A 15753-nucleotide genomic window follows, 5' to 3' on the forward strand; every position below is an offset into this window, starting at 1 on the left:
AACTCTGCTACGAATGTCGTCTATTTTGTTTTGGATTAGGTTTTAGCAATTTTGCCGGCTTGGCGGGATGCTGGGACAAGCAAGTAAATTTGGCATCGCCGCATCGGCGTTAATTGCAGATTGCAGCAGTCAACAAATAAATTTGCAAAAAGTTGACGTGTCTCATCTCTCGTGAGTCTTGAACACAGAATAGCTTAAATTGGTGTTTGTAGAAAAAATATTAAACTATAAGAATAGTAATGGAATGATTAAGACGCCTTTAAGTAAGAGGAGTATAAAAAACTTAAACAAATAAAATTTGTTTCCTGAAAAGTTAAGACCACTTATCTGTAACTCCCTGTCAATGCATTGTAGGTTGTCTCTAGTGTAAAATTAACTTCTTATTTGTGTTTCATTTGTGCTTCATTTGTGCAGATGGCATGCCTGATGCAGGTGTTATGATGAACAACAATTAATGCAAATATTTTTTTCGTTAACGATGACCTCACAGATCTCAGACAACCTGTTATCAATCTCAGTTCCATTGATAGAGTAATTATTTTGTGATTTTGCTTTCTTCCAAACTGTTAACACGTTAAAATACTTTATGGCTTAAGTATTCTGCAAGCGCCACATGAATTTCTTTCATTACTCGTTAAAGTTGAATCTTTAACAATACTGAAGATTCATTTCTCTTTTACAGTCTTATCCATTACTTTTTTCATAACCTTTTTTTATTATTTTTGAATGAAGATATGCAGCGACATGTATCACGAAGACGCCCTTCATCTTATTCTACCCGCCGTGATCAACTTTTCTTCAGATGGAGAACTTTGAAAATCCCTGTTGGTAGGCTATACTATTTCCAAGACTGCAAGGTAGTAACTTTCTCTCCCCCCCCCACCCACTATTTAATCACCTCGATAATCGTTAAAATATATTTATACTGCAAATAGGTGGTATAATCTATAAATCAATTGCCAATGATGAAGTCAGGGAACATTTTGTGCATATCAGTAATTCATTCAAAGAACAGACATCGTTAGTTGTGTTGGAAGTCCAAGAAAGAAAAACACACACGAAAGCAAACAAAGCGAACAACAGATTATGTAAAGGTAGGTAGTAGCAGACCCTTCTTTTCTACTGAAATCCAAAAAAAGCAAAAAGGTATTATGCATTAAAACAAAGAGAACTTGAATAGGAAACTTTAACTTCAGTAGCTTTTTCACGCGCGATCTTGGGCTCTGTCAGGGTCGTAAAGTAAGACGAATCCTAATGATCGACTCCAAAGTGTCCGTATATCAGCCGTTGCATTTTTTCTCAATCTAGTTTCTCCATGTGTACGTCAACATGGTTATCAGCGTGTCTTGCTCAATCGAATGTTTGGACGATAATAAACTTGATTTTGGCATACGCGCCGCTCTGTGGAGAATTAGCAAATGGATTTCGGTTCAATCTGAATTTCCTCGTCGCCTTGGTATATGATTTATTAATAACACTCTATAGCGACTGAAAAGGAAAAAGTGACTATTATCATCATAGTGCGGGGTCGGCTGCTTCCGCCAGATTTTCGTTTTGGGCAAATTTGAAATAGGTGATTCTGGACATCAATTGCCGCGTCGTTATTTTCCCGTACACTCGCAAGTCGCAAAGATGTTGAAGGTCCGAAAAATGCTTTGTCGAATTGTTTTATAGCGAATGGAAATCATAATGATTTAGTGTCGTCTCTAATAGTATCAGGAAGAATATTTTCTTTTACATGACGCGACATTCATATTTATGGACAAGTTTGATTTTGATTTCGTTACTCGAGTTTCATGTCGATGTAATTTAAAGTGGAAGTTCCCTTCATCTGCGGAGTTCCCCGTCTATTCCTGTTTGTTTACTTTCAATTGGGCTGCGCAAGTCCAAAAGTGTGGTAGATGCAAGCGGATGCAAGGTCATTTAATGAAGTAAACGAGTTTTACCATTAATATTCCTTTCTCAGCAGCAAACATCATCCTTGATTCTGTGGTGCAGTCATTTATAAATGAAAAAAAGGAACTCAGTCAATGCGAATGCCAAGGTGAAATGCAAATCAGTAACAATAATGAGCGTTTGCTATCGTCTTTTCAGCGAATATAAAAAGCGGTTGATACAGCTCCGTTGGATATCTTCACTTACTGAGCACCAGTTGAAGAACAATGAAGGCTTCGTCGGTAAGTACTTGGGCAATCTGTTACCTTTAATTATAACTGCAATCATTCTTGGTATCGAAATTGATTTTGAAATTACATCCATTGACAGTTGGTTTGTTTGTTGGCGTTGGTGGTGATGGTCAGCACTACGCCGCAGGTCTCTATACCTATCAGCAACAACTCCAAGTCGAAATCCATTGAGGAGATTAAACCCATCGCCCCGACCGTTCCAGTCCCTGGAGTCACCCCTGCGGAATCCAAGCCAAAGGAATGGTTATCGTCCACTTCAACTGTTGCCGATAAATCTCGTTGCCTTAAAGATTATCGCAATAAAAATTCTGATGCCCCACCACCGAGCGCGGCAAATATTACCTCCCCCACCCATCATTACCCATTCGTGGTGAGTTTATTCTTTCAAATATTCAAAAAACAAGGAAACGAGACGATACGATTTTTAATTGAATTGGTTGAATTTAATTGTCAGGTGTCAATTGTCGCCGAGTATGATAAGAAATACGAATTCAAATGTAGTGGATCTTTGATTAGTCCAACTAAAATACTGACAGTCGCCGGATGCTTAACCAATCCTACATATTTTTAGTATAAAGATTAACATTGATTAATCTATTACAATTAATTTTAATACTGCTTTAATCATCAACAGTATTTACCCCGTGGAAAACCTAAAAGTTAAGCTTGGCAAGCACTACTTGAACTGGACGACAAACGATGCCCAGGTGACAAGGAATGTAACAAATATAGAAGTCCGTGAATTTAACGTAAGTAATTTACCAGTAACTGTAGCAGTAGCATAGAGACGAAGTCTATATATTTTTTAATTTTTTGAATTGTTTTGTCCCTTGAATAGTTCGAAGACGTCTTGATTCTGACGATGGATTCACCTGTGGAATATACGGACACCATTTCCCCAGTTTGCTTGGCACCAGATTGCTTCGATGAGAGCGGCCAATCAGTAATTGCCATGGCATATCAGCACGATCCCCATGAACTAGAAACAAAAAATACCGATTTCCTGAAATTCGTGCGCCTTTCTATGCTTCCAATGACAAATTGCTACGTCAAAGATGTGGAATTTATGCTTTGTGCCTATCAAGAATGTGGCGATTTTTGTCCCGTAAGTACTAACATGATTCATCCAAAACAAGCCACCCCTTGTGGCAGAAGTAAATTCCTTATTGATTATTTTGTTCTTTAGAAACAACTGTATTACGGCGGAGGCCCAGTGGTCATTGAGAACAAATCCCAAGATGACAAGTCATGTCGTTTTATGCAAATTGGTGTCTTCGGCTACCGTAGTCAGTTATTTATATTGCTTTCTTCTTAAGAATTATGTAACTTTTAATAAATATAATTTACTTGATATGTATAGGCCAAAACGACATGGGTTCTTTTGTTCGAGTCAAAAACTATTTGCCTTGGATTACGGAGAAGTCGAAATAATGCGGACATCCGGTTAACGAAATCTTCCATCACGTGGTTTCGCATTCCTACAAGTTGTGTGCGAAGTTGTGCGATCCGTGACTTAACCGACTGACTGATACTCCCGTAAAATCCCGATTCAATGACCAACTCATTTTCTTATCCCTTAGAATGTTGCTTAGTACTTGTAGGTTAGTAAATGGTTTTAAGTTCAAGGCGATTACAATTTTTATTAGAATTTACCATTTTCATTGATCTTTATTCTTTACAAATGCTACAATTAACGCATGTAATAAGCCGACGCGACGATTTCTTTTTCCACAATTTCCATAAAATAAAATGGGTAAAACGGTCCCTTTGATTGTAGTTAGATGTCGCTATCATCGCATTGTTTTCTAATGTCGGAAGTTCTTGCTGCTTTCCTCTTCTATGTTTCATGCGTTTCATGCAATAAGTGCATGTTTCATTGTTCCTTCGTAATTTTCTTTGTGTACATGAAATAAATTCAATATACATTCGATATTCATCACTTTCCGTTGATACCAAAAGATTCTCAGTGATGATTCTGAATAAGTGCCTTTATTGCTTGTTAAGTGGAAAGGTTGTTATCTCTTTATTAGGAAGAAGGGGCAGTGAGAAATGAGGTAAACTTTTGTCCGTGTTTTCTTCCTGAATTCCAATCAATGGAGATACATTTTCAGTGAAATTACAGAAATATGTTCATAACTGTTTCACATTTTTTAACTGTTCGACAGATCAGCCTGAAAGAATGGACTTTGCGTGAGTGAAAATTGGAAAGCAATGAAAATTATTAATTATACTCCATGTAAATTATATTCCCTACGAAATGGATCAGCAGACAACAGTCACAAAAAAAGGAATCAATTTGCAAAGACTGACCTGATCAGCCTGGCTAGGCTCAGGTCAGTCAACTCACCTTGTAAGATTGATAATTTTTAAAAAACACTTTCCTTAATATTCAAGACGTTTGTATAACTAATTAATTATTTTTTTTTAATTACAGTGACTCGACCTTATTGCTCTCGGATGTAAAGTAGGTGCAATTTCGGTCGGATTCTGACCCAGCCATCCCAGCGCTAAGTCCAACTCAAAAGAAGAATACACTTAAGTTTGTGAGCCGGCAAAAAACTGAACGATCTCACTGAAGTAAGATTTATTTCATCTAAATGGCTAAAGAAATCAATTGACAAAAGCAAACAACCTTTCGTTAATTATTGCATCGTTTCAGTTCCGATAATGCCTTAAACAATGAATTGATGGATACGAGCATCGCCATCGACCATACGGACGAAAGGCTTCTAATAAGAGAACGCAAAAAGTAATAGCAAAACAAATGCGCACCAGACTCTAAAATTCACTTAATACCATTCATTTTCTTATTGTTATCTCTGTTAATAGGATCGCTGAGCAGCCGAGAGAGCAGCAGCAATATGTTTGGCAAATTATAGAGGCTGCTTGAATAGGAAATAAGTTGACGCTTAATGTAAATAATTTTTCGCGGACCAATAGAAAGGCAGGTAATATAGCTGGTAAAGACAAATGTGTTTTGAGACTGCCAATCTCATCATCGGGATGCCTGCATTTCAAATTGTAGAGTCAAATTAAACATCATGATTGAAGTGATTATTAAGTTAGACAATCAAAGAACTGAAATGTAAACCACTATTGGATTTATTAGAAAAAAAACCGTTGGTAGCTCAGATGGTAGAGCGGTGGACTGTAGAAGGAAAAGTGCAAGGCATCCATAGGTCGCTGGTTCAATTCCGGCCCAACGGAATAGTAATTTTACTTGTTAGCCTTTTGGTAACTGAAATGACTTTGCAAGATTTTTAAAAATGATTTAATCAGCTCTTCAAGTATATTTTCTATTCCCTTTTTTGAGCATCGAATTTAATTTGGACCCGCATCAGTTATTAGAAGTCACCTGTTAAAGTGTAAAGAAACGAGTTTGGCAAAAAGGAAAGTTCTTGGAAAACTGGTTCGACTGTTGTCGATGCAAACTACAAAATATTGCATACACGCAGCACATGGGCGCACGCAAGATGGGAGGAGTAGAAAATCATATTATTTAATTTTCCCTTCCTTATAATTAAAATTTCAACCGGGTAATGAAGCACTTAATAACGTATTATTTAATGGGCAGCTTGAACCAACAGTTAAAAAAAGGTGAAATAAATTATGTTGACCGTTTGCTAACTACTCATAAGTCTTAACTTAGTCTGTAGTCAGAACATGCCTGCATACACACCTCATGTATGGCGCTACATTTAAACTTGGAATAATTGGAACATGGTTTATTTTTTATTCAGGTGTAACTCGAATTTGATGTCGTTCATAAGGAACTCATGACTGAAGTTTCTTTCGTCTACAGAATTCCCCGTTCATTTCCTTTTCGTTGACCACCGGGCGTCCTAAAGCTGTAGTACGTGCAAGGCCATTTTTTAATGAGGTAAACAAGTTATACAATATACACCCTCCCCAACAGCACACATCGTCCTTGATCTTGGGGTGTAGTCACATGGGGTGTAGTCACTTCAATTTTTTTTTCTTTTTTTTAAATATTTAATCGACAATTCAAAATGTCAGCTCAAGGTAAAATGCAAATCAGCTAAACAAATACACATTGTTCAATGTTCATCGTCTTTTCGGCAGAGTATAAAAGCGGTGGATCACAACTCTGTTGGATATCTTCACTGCTGAGCTCCAGTTGAGGAACAATGAAGTCTTCATCGGTAAGTAGTCAACATTTACAGTAATTATCTTTTATTACTACTACAATTATCTCATGTTGGAGTCGAAATTCATTTTTGGAATGTTAATAATTGGCAGTTGATTTGTGTGTTGGCGTTGGTGGCTGCGGCCAGCGCTGCTCCTCAGTATCCGATCCTTTACCCCGTCGGTTCACCTTTGTCACCTGTGCAGCCTTGCTCACAGGATGAATTTGGCCGTCTTATTCCTGGCGGATTTGTTTATCCCGGCCAAGGAAATATGCAGATTGGTTCTTGGCCCTGGGGACTGATGAACCCTATGCCTTTCTACCCCACCGATCCTCGTTTTATTGTCTTCCCTGGACCTGGAATCCCAATCACCAGCGACAACTCCGAGATCAAACCCATTGAGGAGATCAAACCCATCGCGCCGACCGTTCCAGTCACTGGAGTCACCCCTGCGGAATCCAAGCCAAGGGAATGGTTATCCTCCACTCCAACTGTTGCCTCAAGATCTCGTTGCCTTGCAGATTATCGCAGTCAAAAACCTGAAGCCCCACCTGCCATCGTAGGATACATGGTAGAAAGTGATATTGCCACCCCCCATCAGTACCCGTTTATGGTGAGTTTATCCTTTTAAACATTCAGCAAAAAAGTGAAACCAGACAATACGACTTTTCTATTAATTGGTTGAATTAAAACAACAGGTGTCACTTCTTGAATTAAACGATACAACCAAGAGATTCGAGTTAACCTGCGGTGGATCTTTGATTAGTCCAACTAAAATCCTTACAGCTGCCCATTGCGTAGGCAACGGCAATGCTGCGTACAAGAATATAAATACTTTAAGGTATCGAGTAGAATTAATTTTAATTTTTTTAAATTATACAGCCTTATTCCCGCGAGCCGATTCCAAGTTAAGCTTGGCGTACATTTCTTGAACAAAACGACAAACGACGCCCAGTTGTCAAGGAACGTCAAAACAATTAAGATCCACGAGGAATACGATTCTGCTGAATTTGTGAGTATTCTGCCATCACTACCAGTGTTACTTTTAATTGTACGAGTTTGTAATTGTTTATTGATTTAATAGTATAATGACATCGCCATTCTGACGCTGTCTTCACCCGTGGAATACACGGATACCATTTCCCCCATTTGCATGGTACCAAATTGCTTAAACGACGATAGCGGCCAAGCAGTAATTGCCATGGGATGGGGAGACACGACAGACGGAGGAGTAAATTCTGATTACCTGAGATTCGCGCAACTTTCTACGGTTCCATTCGCAAAATGCCAGAGGAAATGGGGGGATGGCATTGATTCAAATCAGATGCTATGTGCCTTTAAAGAAGGTCAAGATACGTGCCAAGTAAGTAGGCCTAACGTCTTTCATCCAGAACAAGCCACGTCTTGGGGCAGTTTGAATATGGAAGTAAATTCGTTATTCATTATTTTTCGTTCTTTTGTAACCACAGAATGACAGCGGCGGCCCATTGGTCATTGAGAACAAATCCCAAGATGACAAGTCATGCCGTTTTATGCAAGTTGGTATCGTCAGCTTTGGAAAAGGTCTGTTATCAATAATTATTGCTCTTTCCCGTTACTTTCAGTCAATAAAACACATTCTTTTTTTATTTGCACAGGCTGTGCCAAGGGCCGTCCCGGTGTTTATTCTCGAGTCAAAAAATATTTGCCTTGGATTGAGAAGAACTCGAAATAATGCGGACATCCTGCCAACGCAATCTTCTGTCGCGGGCATTCGCATTTGCAATCCATGACTCAACCGACCGACCGATACGCGCGATAAATCCCGATTGAATGGCCAACTCATTTTCTTATCCCTTTGAATGTTTTGAATTACTTTCATGTCTGTAATTGGTTTAAAGTTCAAAAAGGCAATTAAAATTTTTGTTAGAATATCCCATCTAAATTGATCTTTACGATCGAATGTTACAAATGTGCTTAAGTAATACTCCAAGACAAAAGTCATCACCGTTTCCTTTATTCCATTCGAAAGACATATTTCCGCAATCACATGTCAATTTGACATGTGATTAAAACCCCCATTTACATAATATTGCTTAAGTATAATTCAACTATATTGCGGTGGTATTATGGCTTATTAGGAGAATTTCTGGCTGCAGATCGATTGGTAGGTTAATTCTTCATAAATTTTATTTAAACAGTGTTGCTAAATTTAATTTTGCCCAATTGCCTCCTATTCCTATGCCTACGAATGTAGTCTATTTTGTTTTGGTTTTAGCTGATTAAATTGTCCCGGCTAAGCGTACCGCACAAGCAGAAGTAAATATGGCATCGGTGTTAAATTCTACTTGTCTGCTTAACGCTAATTAGCAGTCAACAAGAAAAATTACAAAAGTTTGACGTGTGCACTGTTCTCGCCAGTCGTCACTGAATATTAGCAGGTAACAAACCTTAAACTATAAAAAAAAGAAATGGAATGATTAAGAGGTCTTTAATAAGAGGAAAAATGTGCAAAAAACTTAACAAATAAAATTTGCCTTTGAGAAAGGTGAAAACCACTTATCATACACGCTACACCCCCCTGTCGATGCATGGCATACAGTTTGTCTGCAGTGTAAATAAATGTTTTCATTTGTGTTTCAGTTGTGCATAATCATCAACAACAAGAAAATTTTGCTTGCTGGTGCCGTTAATGACTTCTAGACAACCTGACATTAATAGCAATCAATCTCAGCTACATTGATAGGGTAATTATTTTGTGATACTGCTATTATTCCTCTGATCTGTTATATATTTAAAAAATTTATGACTTGCCTTCTGCAAGTGTTATATTTGATTAACCCCAATTGTTAAAATTGAATCTTTACCTGTACTGACATCCCCATTTCTTTTTTTACGATTTCCATTTTTTTTTCACATAACCCTTTTTACATTTTTAAATGCAGATTTACAGACACCTGTTTGATTGGAGCATCCAGCCATCCACCCATGTCAGGTGATTTATTTCTTCTTCCTTCTTCTTTAAATCTTCTCTGCCCTCGTGTACATTCATTTGATTGTATTATTCAGGAGGACGCCTTTCATCCCATTCCGTCCGCTGTAATCAACTTTTCTTCAGATGGAGAATTTTAAAAAAGGGTGGTTTTTCCAAGACTTTCTAGGTAGGAACATTTATCCATATTTTTTACACTATTTGGTTTCGTTGATAATCGTTAAAATATCTCCCAACTGCATATAGGTAGGATAAATCAATTAGCAAATACTTTAGTCAGGGAAAATTTTTTGCGTGGTAGAAATTAATTCAAAGTATAGAAATCGTTAAGTTTTTTTAAAGCGAAACAAATGGAAACCCACATTAAAGAAAGCAATGATTTATCTAAAGGCAGGTAGACCCTTCTTTTCTGTTGGAATAAGAAAAAGCCAAAAAGTGTTTGCATAAAAAAAAAAATAGAAAAGGAAACTTCTAACTTCGGTACCTTTCGTACTCGTATGATCTCGAGCTCAGTCTGGGTAGTATGGTACACGCAGAATCCTGAAGATAGAATCCAGGTAGTCCTCCCAACCAGTGAAGGTGTCTGTATGTCCGCCGTGGCGTTTTCTTAATCCAGCTTCCATGTACGTCAAAGTATCTTGCTCAACCGACTGTTTGGGTGATAAGAACCCCCATACACTCGCAACGATGTTAAAATAGGACGAAAAAATGCTTCGTCGAGTCGTTGAATAGTGAACAGAAATCATTAGGATCATTGTGGTTTCTAGCAGTATACCTAATACGAACAGATAGTGAAAAACAAACGCAATAACAGCGAGTTTGCGCGTACTACATCCGTGGATGGAGCGGTGATTTTTGTATACCGTATTTAGAACACACACGGCCGAAGTCAAATCAATCATCACGGCAGAAGCTGATGTATTGACTACTAATCATAAATTAATCAAGAAATTATATTACATGTTGATAGCTCTCAGTTAGCAGATAGGCGAGGAGAAAAGAGGTGTAACGTAATATGATAAGGTAAACGAGTTTGGGAAAAAGAAAGCTGTTGAAAACTGGAAAAACTGATGCAATATACAGTTATAAAAACTGTTTTTTACACGCAACACATACACGTAAGATGGAAGGACTATTAGGCAATAATTTTATTTCATTTACCTTCCTTATAGTTCGATTGTTGCTAAGAAAAATACTTTCTTTTCTTTTGCATGACGCGACATTCCAATTTGAAAAACATAAGGATTATGTAACTCGGGTTTAATGTCGATGTAATTTAAAACGGAAATCAGTTCCCTTTGTCTGTGGACTTGCGGAGTTCCCCGTCTATTCCTGTTTGTTTACTTTCAATTGGGCTGCCCAAGTCCAAAACTGTGGTAGATGCAAGGTCATTTTATGAAGTAAACGAGTTTTACAAATAATATTCCTTTTTCAACAGCACACATCATCCTTGATTGTTGATTCTGGGGTGTAGTCATTTATAAATTATAAATAAAAAAAAAGGAACTATCTGCCAAGGTGAAATGCAAATAAGTAACAATTCGAGCGTTTCCTGTCTTTTCGGCGAGTATAGCCAGATAGTGCAAGCGGTTGATACAGCTCAGTTGGATATCTTCATTACTGAGCTCCAGTTGAGGAACAATGAAAGCTTTGTCAGTAAGTATAGTTGGTAATCAGCTACCTTTAATTATTACTGCAATCACTTTTGGTATCAAAATTGATTTGAAATTACATCCATTGACAGTTGGTTTGTTTGTTGGCGTTGGCGGCGATGGTCAGCACTGCGCCGCAGGTCCCTATACCTATCAGCAACGACAACTCCAAGTCGAAATCCATTGAGGAGATCAAACCCATCGCCCCGACCGTTCCAGTCCCTGGAGTCACCCCTGCAGAATCCAAGCCAAAGGAATGGTTATCCTCCACTTCAACTGTTGCCGATAGGTCTCGTTGTCTTAAGGATTATCGCAATAAAAATTCTGATGCCCCACCACCGAGCGCGGCAAATATTACCTCCCCCACCCATCGTTACCCATTCGTGGTGAGTTTATTCTGTCAAACATTCTTCAAAACACGGAAACCTGACGATACGATTTTTCAATTGAATTGGTTGAATTATATTGGCAGGTGTCAATTTTTCATTACTCAGAGGATGAAGGATACCATTTTCATTGTAGTGGATCTTTGATTAGTCCAACTAAAATACTGCTGATAGCCAATTTCTGCTTATACTATAATCCTACATATAGAATGTAAAAGAATTAAAATGTATGAAGGTCTCCATGGGAATTAATTCTAATACTGCTTTAATCATGAACAGTACTTACCCCGTGGAAAACCTAAAAGTTAGGCTTGGCACGCAGTTCTTGAACGAGACGACAAGCGATGCCCAGGTGACAAAGAATGTCAAAGAAATCAATCTTCATGATGACTTGGTAAGTAATTTACCAGTAACTATAGCAATAACATGGACGGTTTCTACATATTTTTTAAATATTTTTGTATTGTTTTTTCCTTGAATAGTATTTTGGCCTCGCGATTTTGACGATGGATTCACCTGTGGAATATGCGGACACCATTTCCCCCATTTGCTTGGTGCCAGATTGCTTCGACGACGATAGCGGTCAATCAGTAATTGCCATGGGATGGGAATATTCACCCCGTCCCCATGAAATAGATACAAAAAATTCTGCTTTCCTGGGATTAGTGCGCCTTTCTACGCTTCCAATGAAAACATGCTTAACCAAAGATGTTGATGGTAATCATAATGAGAATCTAGAGCTTTGTGCCCAAAAAGAATGTGGCGATTTTTGCCGCGTAAGTAACGTGATTAATCCATAACAAGAAATCCATTGTGGAAGAATAAATTCGTTATTAATTATTTTGGTCTTTTATAACAACAGAACTACCGCGGTGGCCCAGTGGTCATTGAGAATAATTCCCGAGATAATACGTCATGTCGTTTCATGCAAGTCGGTGTCTTCGATCATTTCGCTGGTCTGTTACCATTGCTTTCTTCTTGAGAATTAAGTTACTTTCAATTAATATAATACGTTGTTACTCTCTGCTAATGTGTACAGACGACATCGACGTGGGTAGTTTTCTTCGAATCAAAAACTATTTGCCTTGGATTGAGAAGAACTCGAAATAATGTGGACATCCTGCCAACGAAATCTTCCGTCGCGTGCATTCGCATTTGCAATCCATGACTCAATCGACCGACCGATACGCGCGATTAATCCCGATTGAATGGCCAACTCATTTTATTATCCCTTTGAATATTTTTAATTACTTTTATGTCTGGAATTGGTTTAAAGTTCAAAAAGGCGATTAAAATTTGTGTTTGAATTTCCAGTTTATTTAGTCTTTTCAACTGTTAGAAATGCGCTTGAGATGTTGTAACTAAGCAATAATCCCAGACAATTATTGTCGAGCATCGTTTATTTTATTAATTCCGTTTTTTTTTACACGGGAATGCAAATTCAATCGATTATTCGTACCACAGGTAAAGGTAAAATCCACCGGGCATCCTTGGGAATCCAGAAACTCGCCAAGACAGTAGAACTCCTAATAAGACAGAAGAACTCCACAGACAATAGAACCCCAATATTTTAAATAATTTTTAAATATGTCTTTGTATGCGACAATAGAACTACAACGACAGTAGAACTCCAAAAACATAAGAATTCCTTTTTGTATATTTTTAAAATACCCGACAAATCGACAATAGAACTCCAGTGCCCGACAATAGAACTCCAATAATTTTTTTTTCATGTTCGTATCACAATCATGTTCGAACTCCAAAGTGCAACTTACAGACTAACTTAAGATTCAAAAACTCTTTACTAGATGTCGCCAGTGTCGCCCTTGTTGTTCTTACATCGTGAAACGAGACGAAATTGGCGAAACAAATTTGTTGCAGAAACAATTTATTGTTGCTAATTTATTCTTATATTCCTGTGATTTCAAATACCCAAATTGAACTTCGTATCTTATGAAGGTTTATTTTGACCTAGTTTGCTTATTTTTATACTGTACCAACTTATTTCTTCAAATTCTAGATGCATACTGTCATTCATTCCAACAAGTTGACTTAGTGCTCAGTCAATTTCCATCCATTAGGCCCATCATGCTGTCAAAAACTTAAAACTCATGTTTGAAGCACACATATATTGGAATACAAATGTGCCGAGACAAGGTATTTCCCCATTACTTCTACCAGACTCAGACTGTTACAATTAAGATTTTCATATAACATAGGTATAGGTATTCTTGCTCATGAACCGTAGGATCTTTGCTGGATCTCTCAATTGTGCTGGCGAGACCTGCAACAGCATGTTTGTTGTTGTGGCTGTTTTTACTTCTGTTTAGAGGCAACCTAGCTAAGAGCTCCCATTTGATAAAGGTAAGCATCAATATCACCTATCACCATGCTATTGCAATCCTTCATAACACTTTCTTTAGCATCAGGAAATTCATCCCACCCGAGGAGTAATGCAGTTGGTTGCTGCAATTCCATTATTACGGTTTTTCATCATGAACATTTCAGTGTGCTTCTTAGAAAAGGTAAAGATTGATATGCTTTTTAATTTTTATATTTTCATTAATGTAACCATTTTTTTTTACAGAGCACGCAAGATCCCCACTGACATCCTTGAGCCAATGCTGGATTTTGCCCATGAGAGAAGAGGGACTTCCACCAACGTTCTGCTCCATCCTTATCTTCAAGACTCATCCAGCTTCACTGCTTCAGTGCTTCTTATGCTGCTAGTCCTGTTACACAACTTTTCTTGCTTCACTGGCGAGTTGGATCACTTCAGTTACTGGACACCTGCATGCAGTCACTCACCACGGGATTATGGCCAGGTACCGGACAATTGACTTTTCGTATTTTCGTAGATATTTACTAGTAATCTATTTGCGTTAAACTTTCTTTCTGTGTAATAATTCCAAAATCAGGCCTTTCTTGCGCGCAAAAGAAGTGTTACTTATACTTAGAAGCGTTTCTTTTTTCTAACGCTAGATGGCTTTTCGATAATTTTCAGCTGTCAAAACAGTCAGTTTTAGTTACTTTGTAAATCTCTTTTAACATTTATTGGCAGCTATTTTGTGGAAATTTTTAGCGATAACTGACGATAACTATTCCCCCAACAAAGCTCACTTGTTAGATTTTTAATAATGTGTTTTTTTTCTACTTCCGGTTTTCTCATTTCAGTCAGTAGTTCAGTAATTATTCATTTGACGTACAAAAGAACCACTTATTCGTGATCCTCGTCAAATTTGTGGTAAAGTTCATGTTAATTTTTTTACGTACGAGTACTTCCGGTTTTGAGAATTTTCCTGAACTATACGTTCAGGAAAATTCTCGATTTTGAACAAAAATTGGATTTCGTTTTAATCACACCTAATCGACCCCAAATTTCATGGGGATCACGAAAATGTGGTTTAATTTGATGACAGCTCAATGGTTAAGGCGCCGTGGTTACTTCCGGTATACTTCCGGAAATTGTTCTTAAGACTAGGAACTTTTAATTTGTTCTGTGAACAGTTCTCAATATTGTTAGGTAGATTTTAAGCAATTTAAAGCGCGCCTTTCAAGTTTTGAGCAAAAAAAACCAGATCAATGTACTTATATGTATTATGTAACTATTATGTAACTTTTATTGGCATGTCACTTAATAAGAATTGTTTTCTCTTTCTTCAGGTAATGCAGAGGAGACGTCGAGAAGATGGAGCCCCAAAACATCGCTGGTATCTCCAAAATGTCAGCGCGGACAATCATTTGTTGTTGGTAATATGTTTTCGTGTGTGTTAGTTAACCCGTTGGCTGCCACGCCTTTGTTCTCCCCTAGCTCCTTAGCACGGGCCGCGCTGTTCGGTCTCGTGGTTTACATGCCGCGGGGTCGGACAGTCGCACCAGCCCCAGATTCGCCGCAAGGCCCTGTTAGGCAGTGCACCATAGGGACTTCCCCCTTGTCGATACGGTGATGGGATTCTAGAGGCGTGCATTCCATCTTCTCCTGTCACCGTGTCAGCCCGGACTTGTCAGCAATGGCAAGTCCCACTTTGGTCATGGATCCTTCAGACGTGACGCGTAGAGTTGTAGAGAGCAACCTACGGGTTGTATGGCGTGGCAGCCAACGGGTTAACTTAAGTGTATGTATGTATGTATGTATGTGACTGTAAAATGTGGTGGAATTGTGGGTGGAGGTGGGACAATAAAGCAATTCCTTTTAATGTGTTTGTTAATTTGTGTCTTATTTGTAACAAGATGTTTAACAGGTATATCAATATATTATTACAACTTTGAAGTCGTACATTTCAGCAAGTGATTAATCATTTATCTCGACTTTTAAAACCAAACACAATATCTGTCATGATATCTTTGATAAGCCAAAGATAAAAATACAGGATGAATTTTAAAACTAGAGTAAACATTGAACAGTACGTC

General features: G+C 38.0%; 3 protein-coding genes, 1 long non-coding RNA gene and 1 other non-coding gene across 7 annotated transcripts; all 5 read left to right on the forward strand.

Annotated features, from left to right (window-relative positions):
* The first annotated feature begins 136 nt into the window (after positions 1-136).
* Positions 137-3834, forward strand: LOC124204714 (glucanase inhibitor protein 3-like). Its single transcript, XM_046601848.1, has 10 exons — positions 137-263; positions 415-531; positions 733-828; positions 2095-2177; positions 2266-2556; positions 2641-2756; positions 2821-2935; positions 3025-3291; positions 3373-3472; positions 3547-3834. Exons 4-10 carry the CDS (start codon positions 2163-2165, stop codon positions 3615-3617), a joined length of 975 nt encoding a protein of 324 aa, XP_046457804.1. The 5' UTR covers positions 137-263; positions 415-531; positions 733-828; positions 2095-2162; the 3' UTR covers positions 3618-3834.
* A 521-nt stretch (positions 3835-4355) lies between these two features.
* On the forward strand, positions 4356-5204 carry LOC124204729. Its single transcript, XR_006879063.1, has 4 exons — positions 4356-4536; positions 4621-4763; positions 4846-4935; positions 5016-5204. It is a non-coding gene; the product is annotated as an uncharacterized LOC124204729 (long non-coding RNA).
* Positions 5205-5303: 99 nt separating this feature from the next.
* On the forward strand, positions 5304-5393 carry Trnay-gua. The gene is given in 2 exon segments: positions 5304-5340; positions 5358-5393. It is a non-coding gene; the product is annotated as a tRNA-Tyr (tRNA).
* A 586-nt stretch (positions 5394-5979) lies between these two features.
* LOC124204706 (tryptase-like) lies at positions 5980-8247 on the forward strand. Its single transcript, XM_046601839.1, has 8 exons — positions 5980-6066; positions 6270-6349; positions 6447-6947; positions 7033-7151; positions 7217-7346; positions 7419-7697; positions 7804-7897; positions 7972-8247. The coding sequence occupies exons 2-8, from the start codon at positions 6335-6337 to the stop codon at positions 8046-8048; spliced, it is 1215 nt and encodes a 404-aa protein (XP_046457795.1). The 5' UTR covers positions 5980-6066; positions 6270-6334; the 3' UTR covers positions 8049-8247.
* Positions 8248-8714: 467 nt separating this feature from the next.
* LOC124204713 (clotting factor G beta subunit-like) lies at positions 8715-12901 on the forward strand. 3 transcript variants are annotated; one of them, XM_046601847.1, is made up of 10 exons: positions 8715-8754; positions 8957-9060; positions 9259-10961; positions 11050-11343; positions 11430-11554; positions 11623-11737; positions 11826-12119; positions 12206-12299; positions 12383-12454; positions 12658-12901. In XM_046601847.1, exons 3-9 carry the CDS (start codon positions 10947-10949, stop codon positions 12451-12453), a joined length of 1008 nt encoding a protein of 335 aa, XP_046457803.1. In that variant the 5' UTR covers positions 8715-8754; positions 8957-9060; positions 9259-10946; the 3' UTR covers position 12454; positions 12658-12901. The 3 variants fall into 3 exon arrangements, 2 of the variants coding, with proteins under 2 accessions (XP_046457803.1, XP_046457802.1); XR_006879043.1 differs by lacking the exon at positions 12658-12901 and having other exon boundaries at positions 11826-12060; XM_046601846.1 differs by lacking the exon at positions 12658-12901 and having other exon boundaries at positions 12383-12650.
* Positions 12902-15753: the final 2852 nt, after the last annotated feature.

The sequence above is a fragment of the Daphnia pulex genome, chromosome 10, assembly GCF_021134715.1.
Source record: "Daphnia pulex isolate KAP4 chromosome 10, ASM2113471v1".
Classification (NCBI taxonomy): Eukaryota; Metazoa; Arthropoda; class Branchiopoda; order Diplostraca; family Daphniidae; genus Daphnia; species Daphnia pulex.

What these genes read in the sequence shown, in the direction of transcription:
- LOC124204714 (XM_046601848.1), top strand. An exon ending in ACCAATCCTACATATTTTTA is followed by an intron (nt 2,757 to 2,820) that starts GTATAAAGATTA and finishes AATCATCAACAG; the next exon opens with TATTTACCCCGTGGAAAACC. An exon ending in AATGTGGCGATTTTTGTCCC is followed by an intron (nt 3,292 to 3,372) that starts GTAAGTACTAAC and finishes TTTGTTCTTTAG; the next exon opens with AAACAACTGTATTACGGCGG.
- LOC124204713 (XM_046601847.1), top strand. An exon ending in CCCATCGTTACCCATTCGTG is followed by an intron (nt 11,344 to 11,429) that starts GTGAGTTTATTC and finishes TTATATTGGCAG; the next exon opens with GTGTCAATTTTTCATTACTC. An exon ending in TCAATCTTCATGATGACTTG is followed by an intron (nt 11,738 to 11,825) that starts GTAAGTAATTTA and finishes TTCCTTGAATAG; the next exon opens with TATTTTGGCCTCGCGATTTT.
- LOC124204706 (XM_046601839.1), top strand. An exon ending in CCCATCAGTACCCGTTTATG is followed by an intron (nt 6,948 to 7,032) that starts GTGAGTTTATCC and finishes TTAAAACAACAG; the next exon opens with GTGTCACTTCTTGAATTAAA. An exon ending in GTAGGCAACGGCAATGCTGC is followed by an intron (nt 7,152 to 7,216) that starts GTACAAGAATAT and finishes TAAATTATACAG; the next exon opens with CCTTATTCCCGCGAGCCGAT.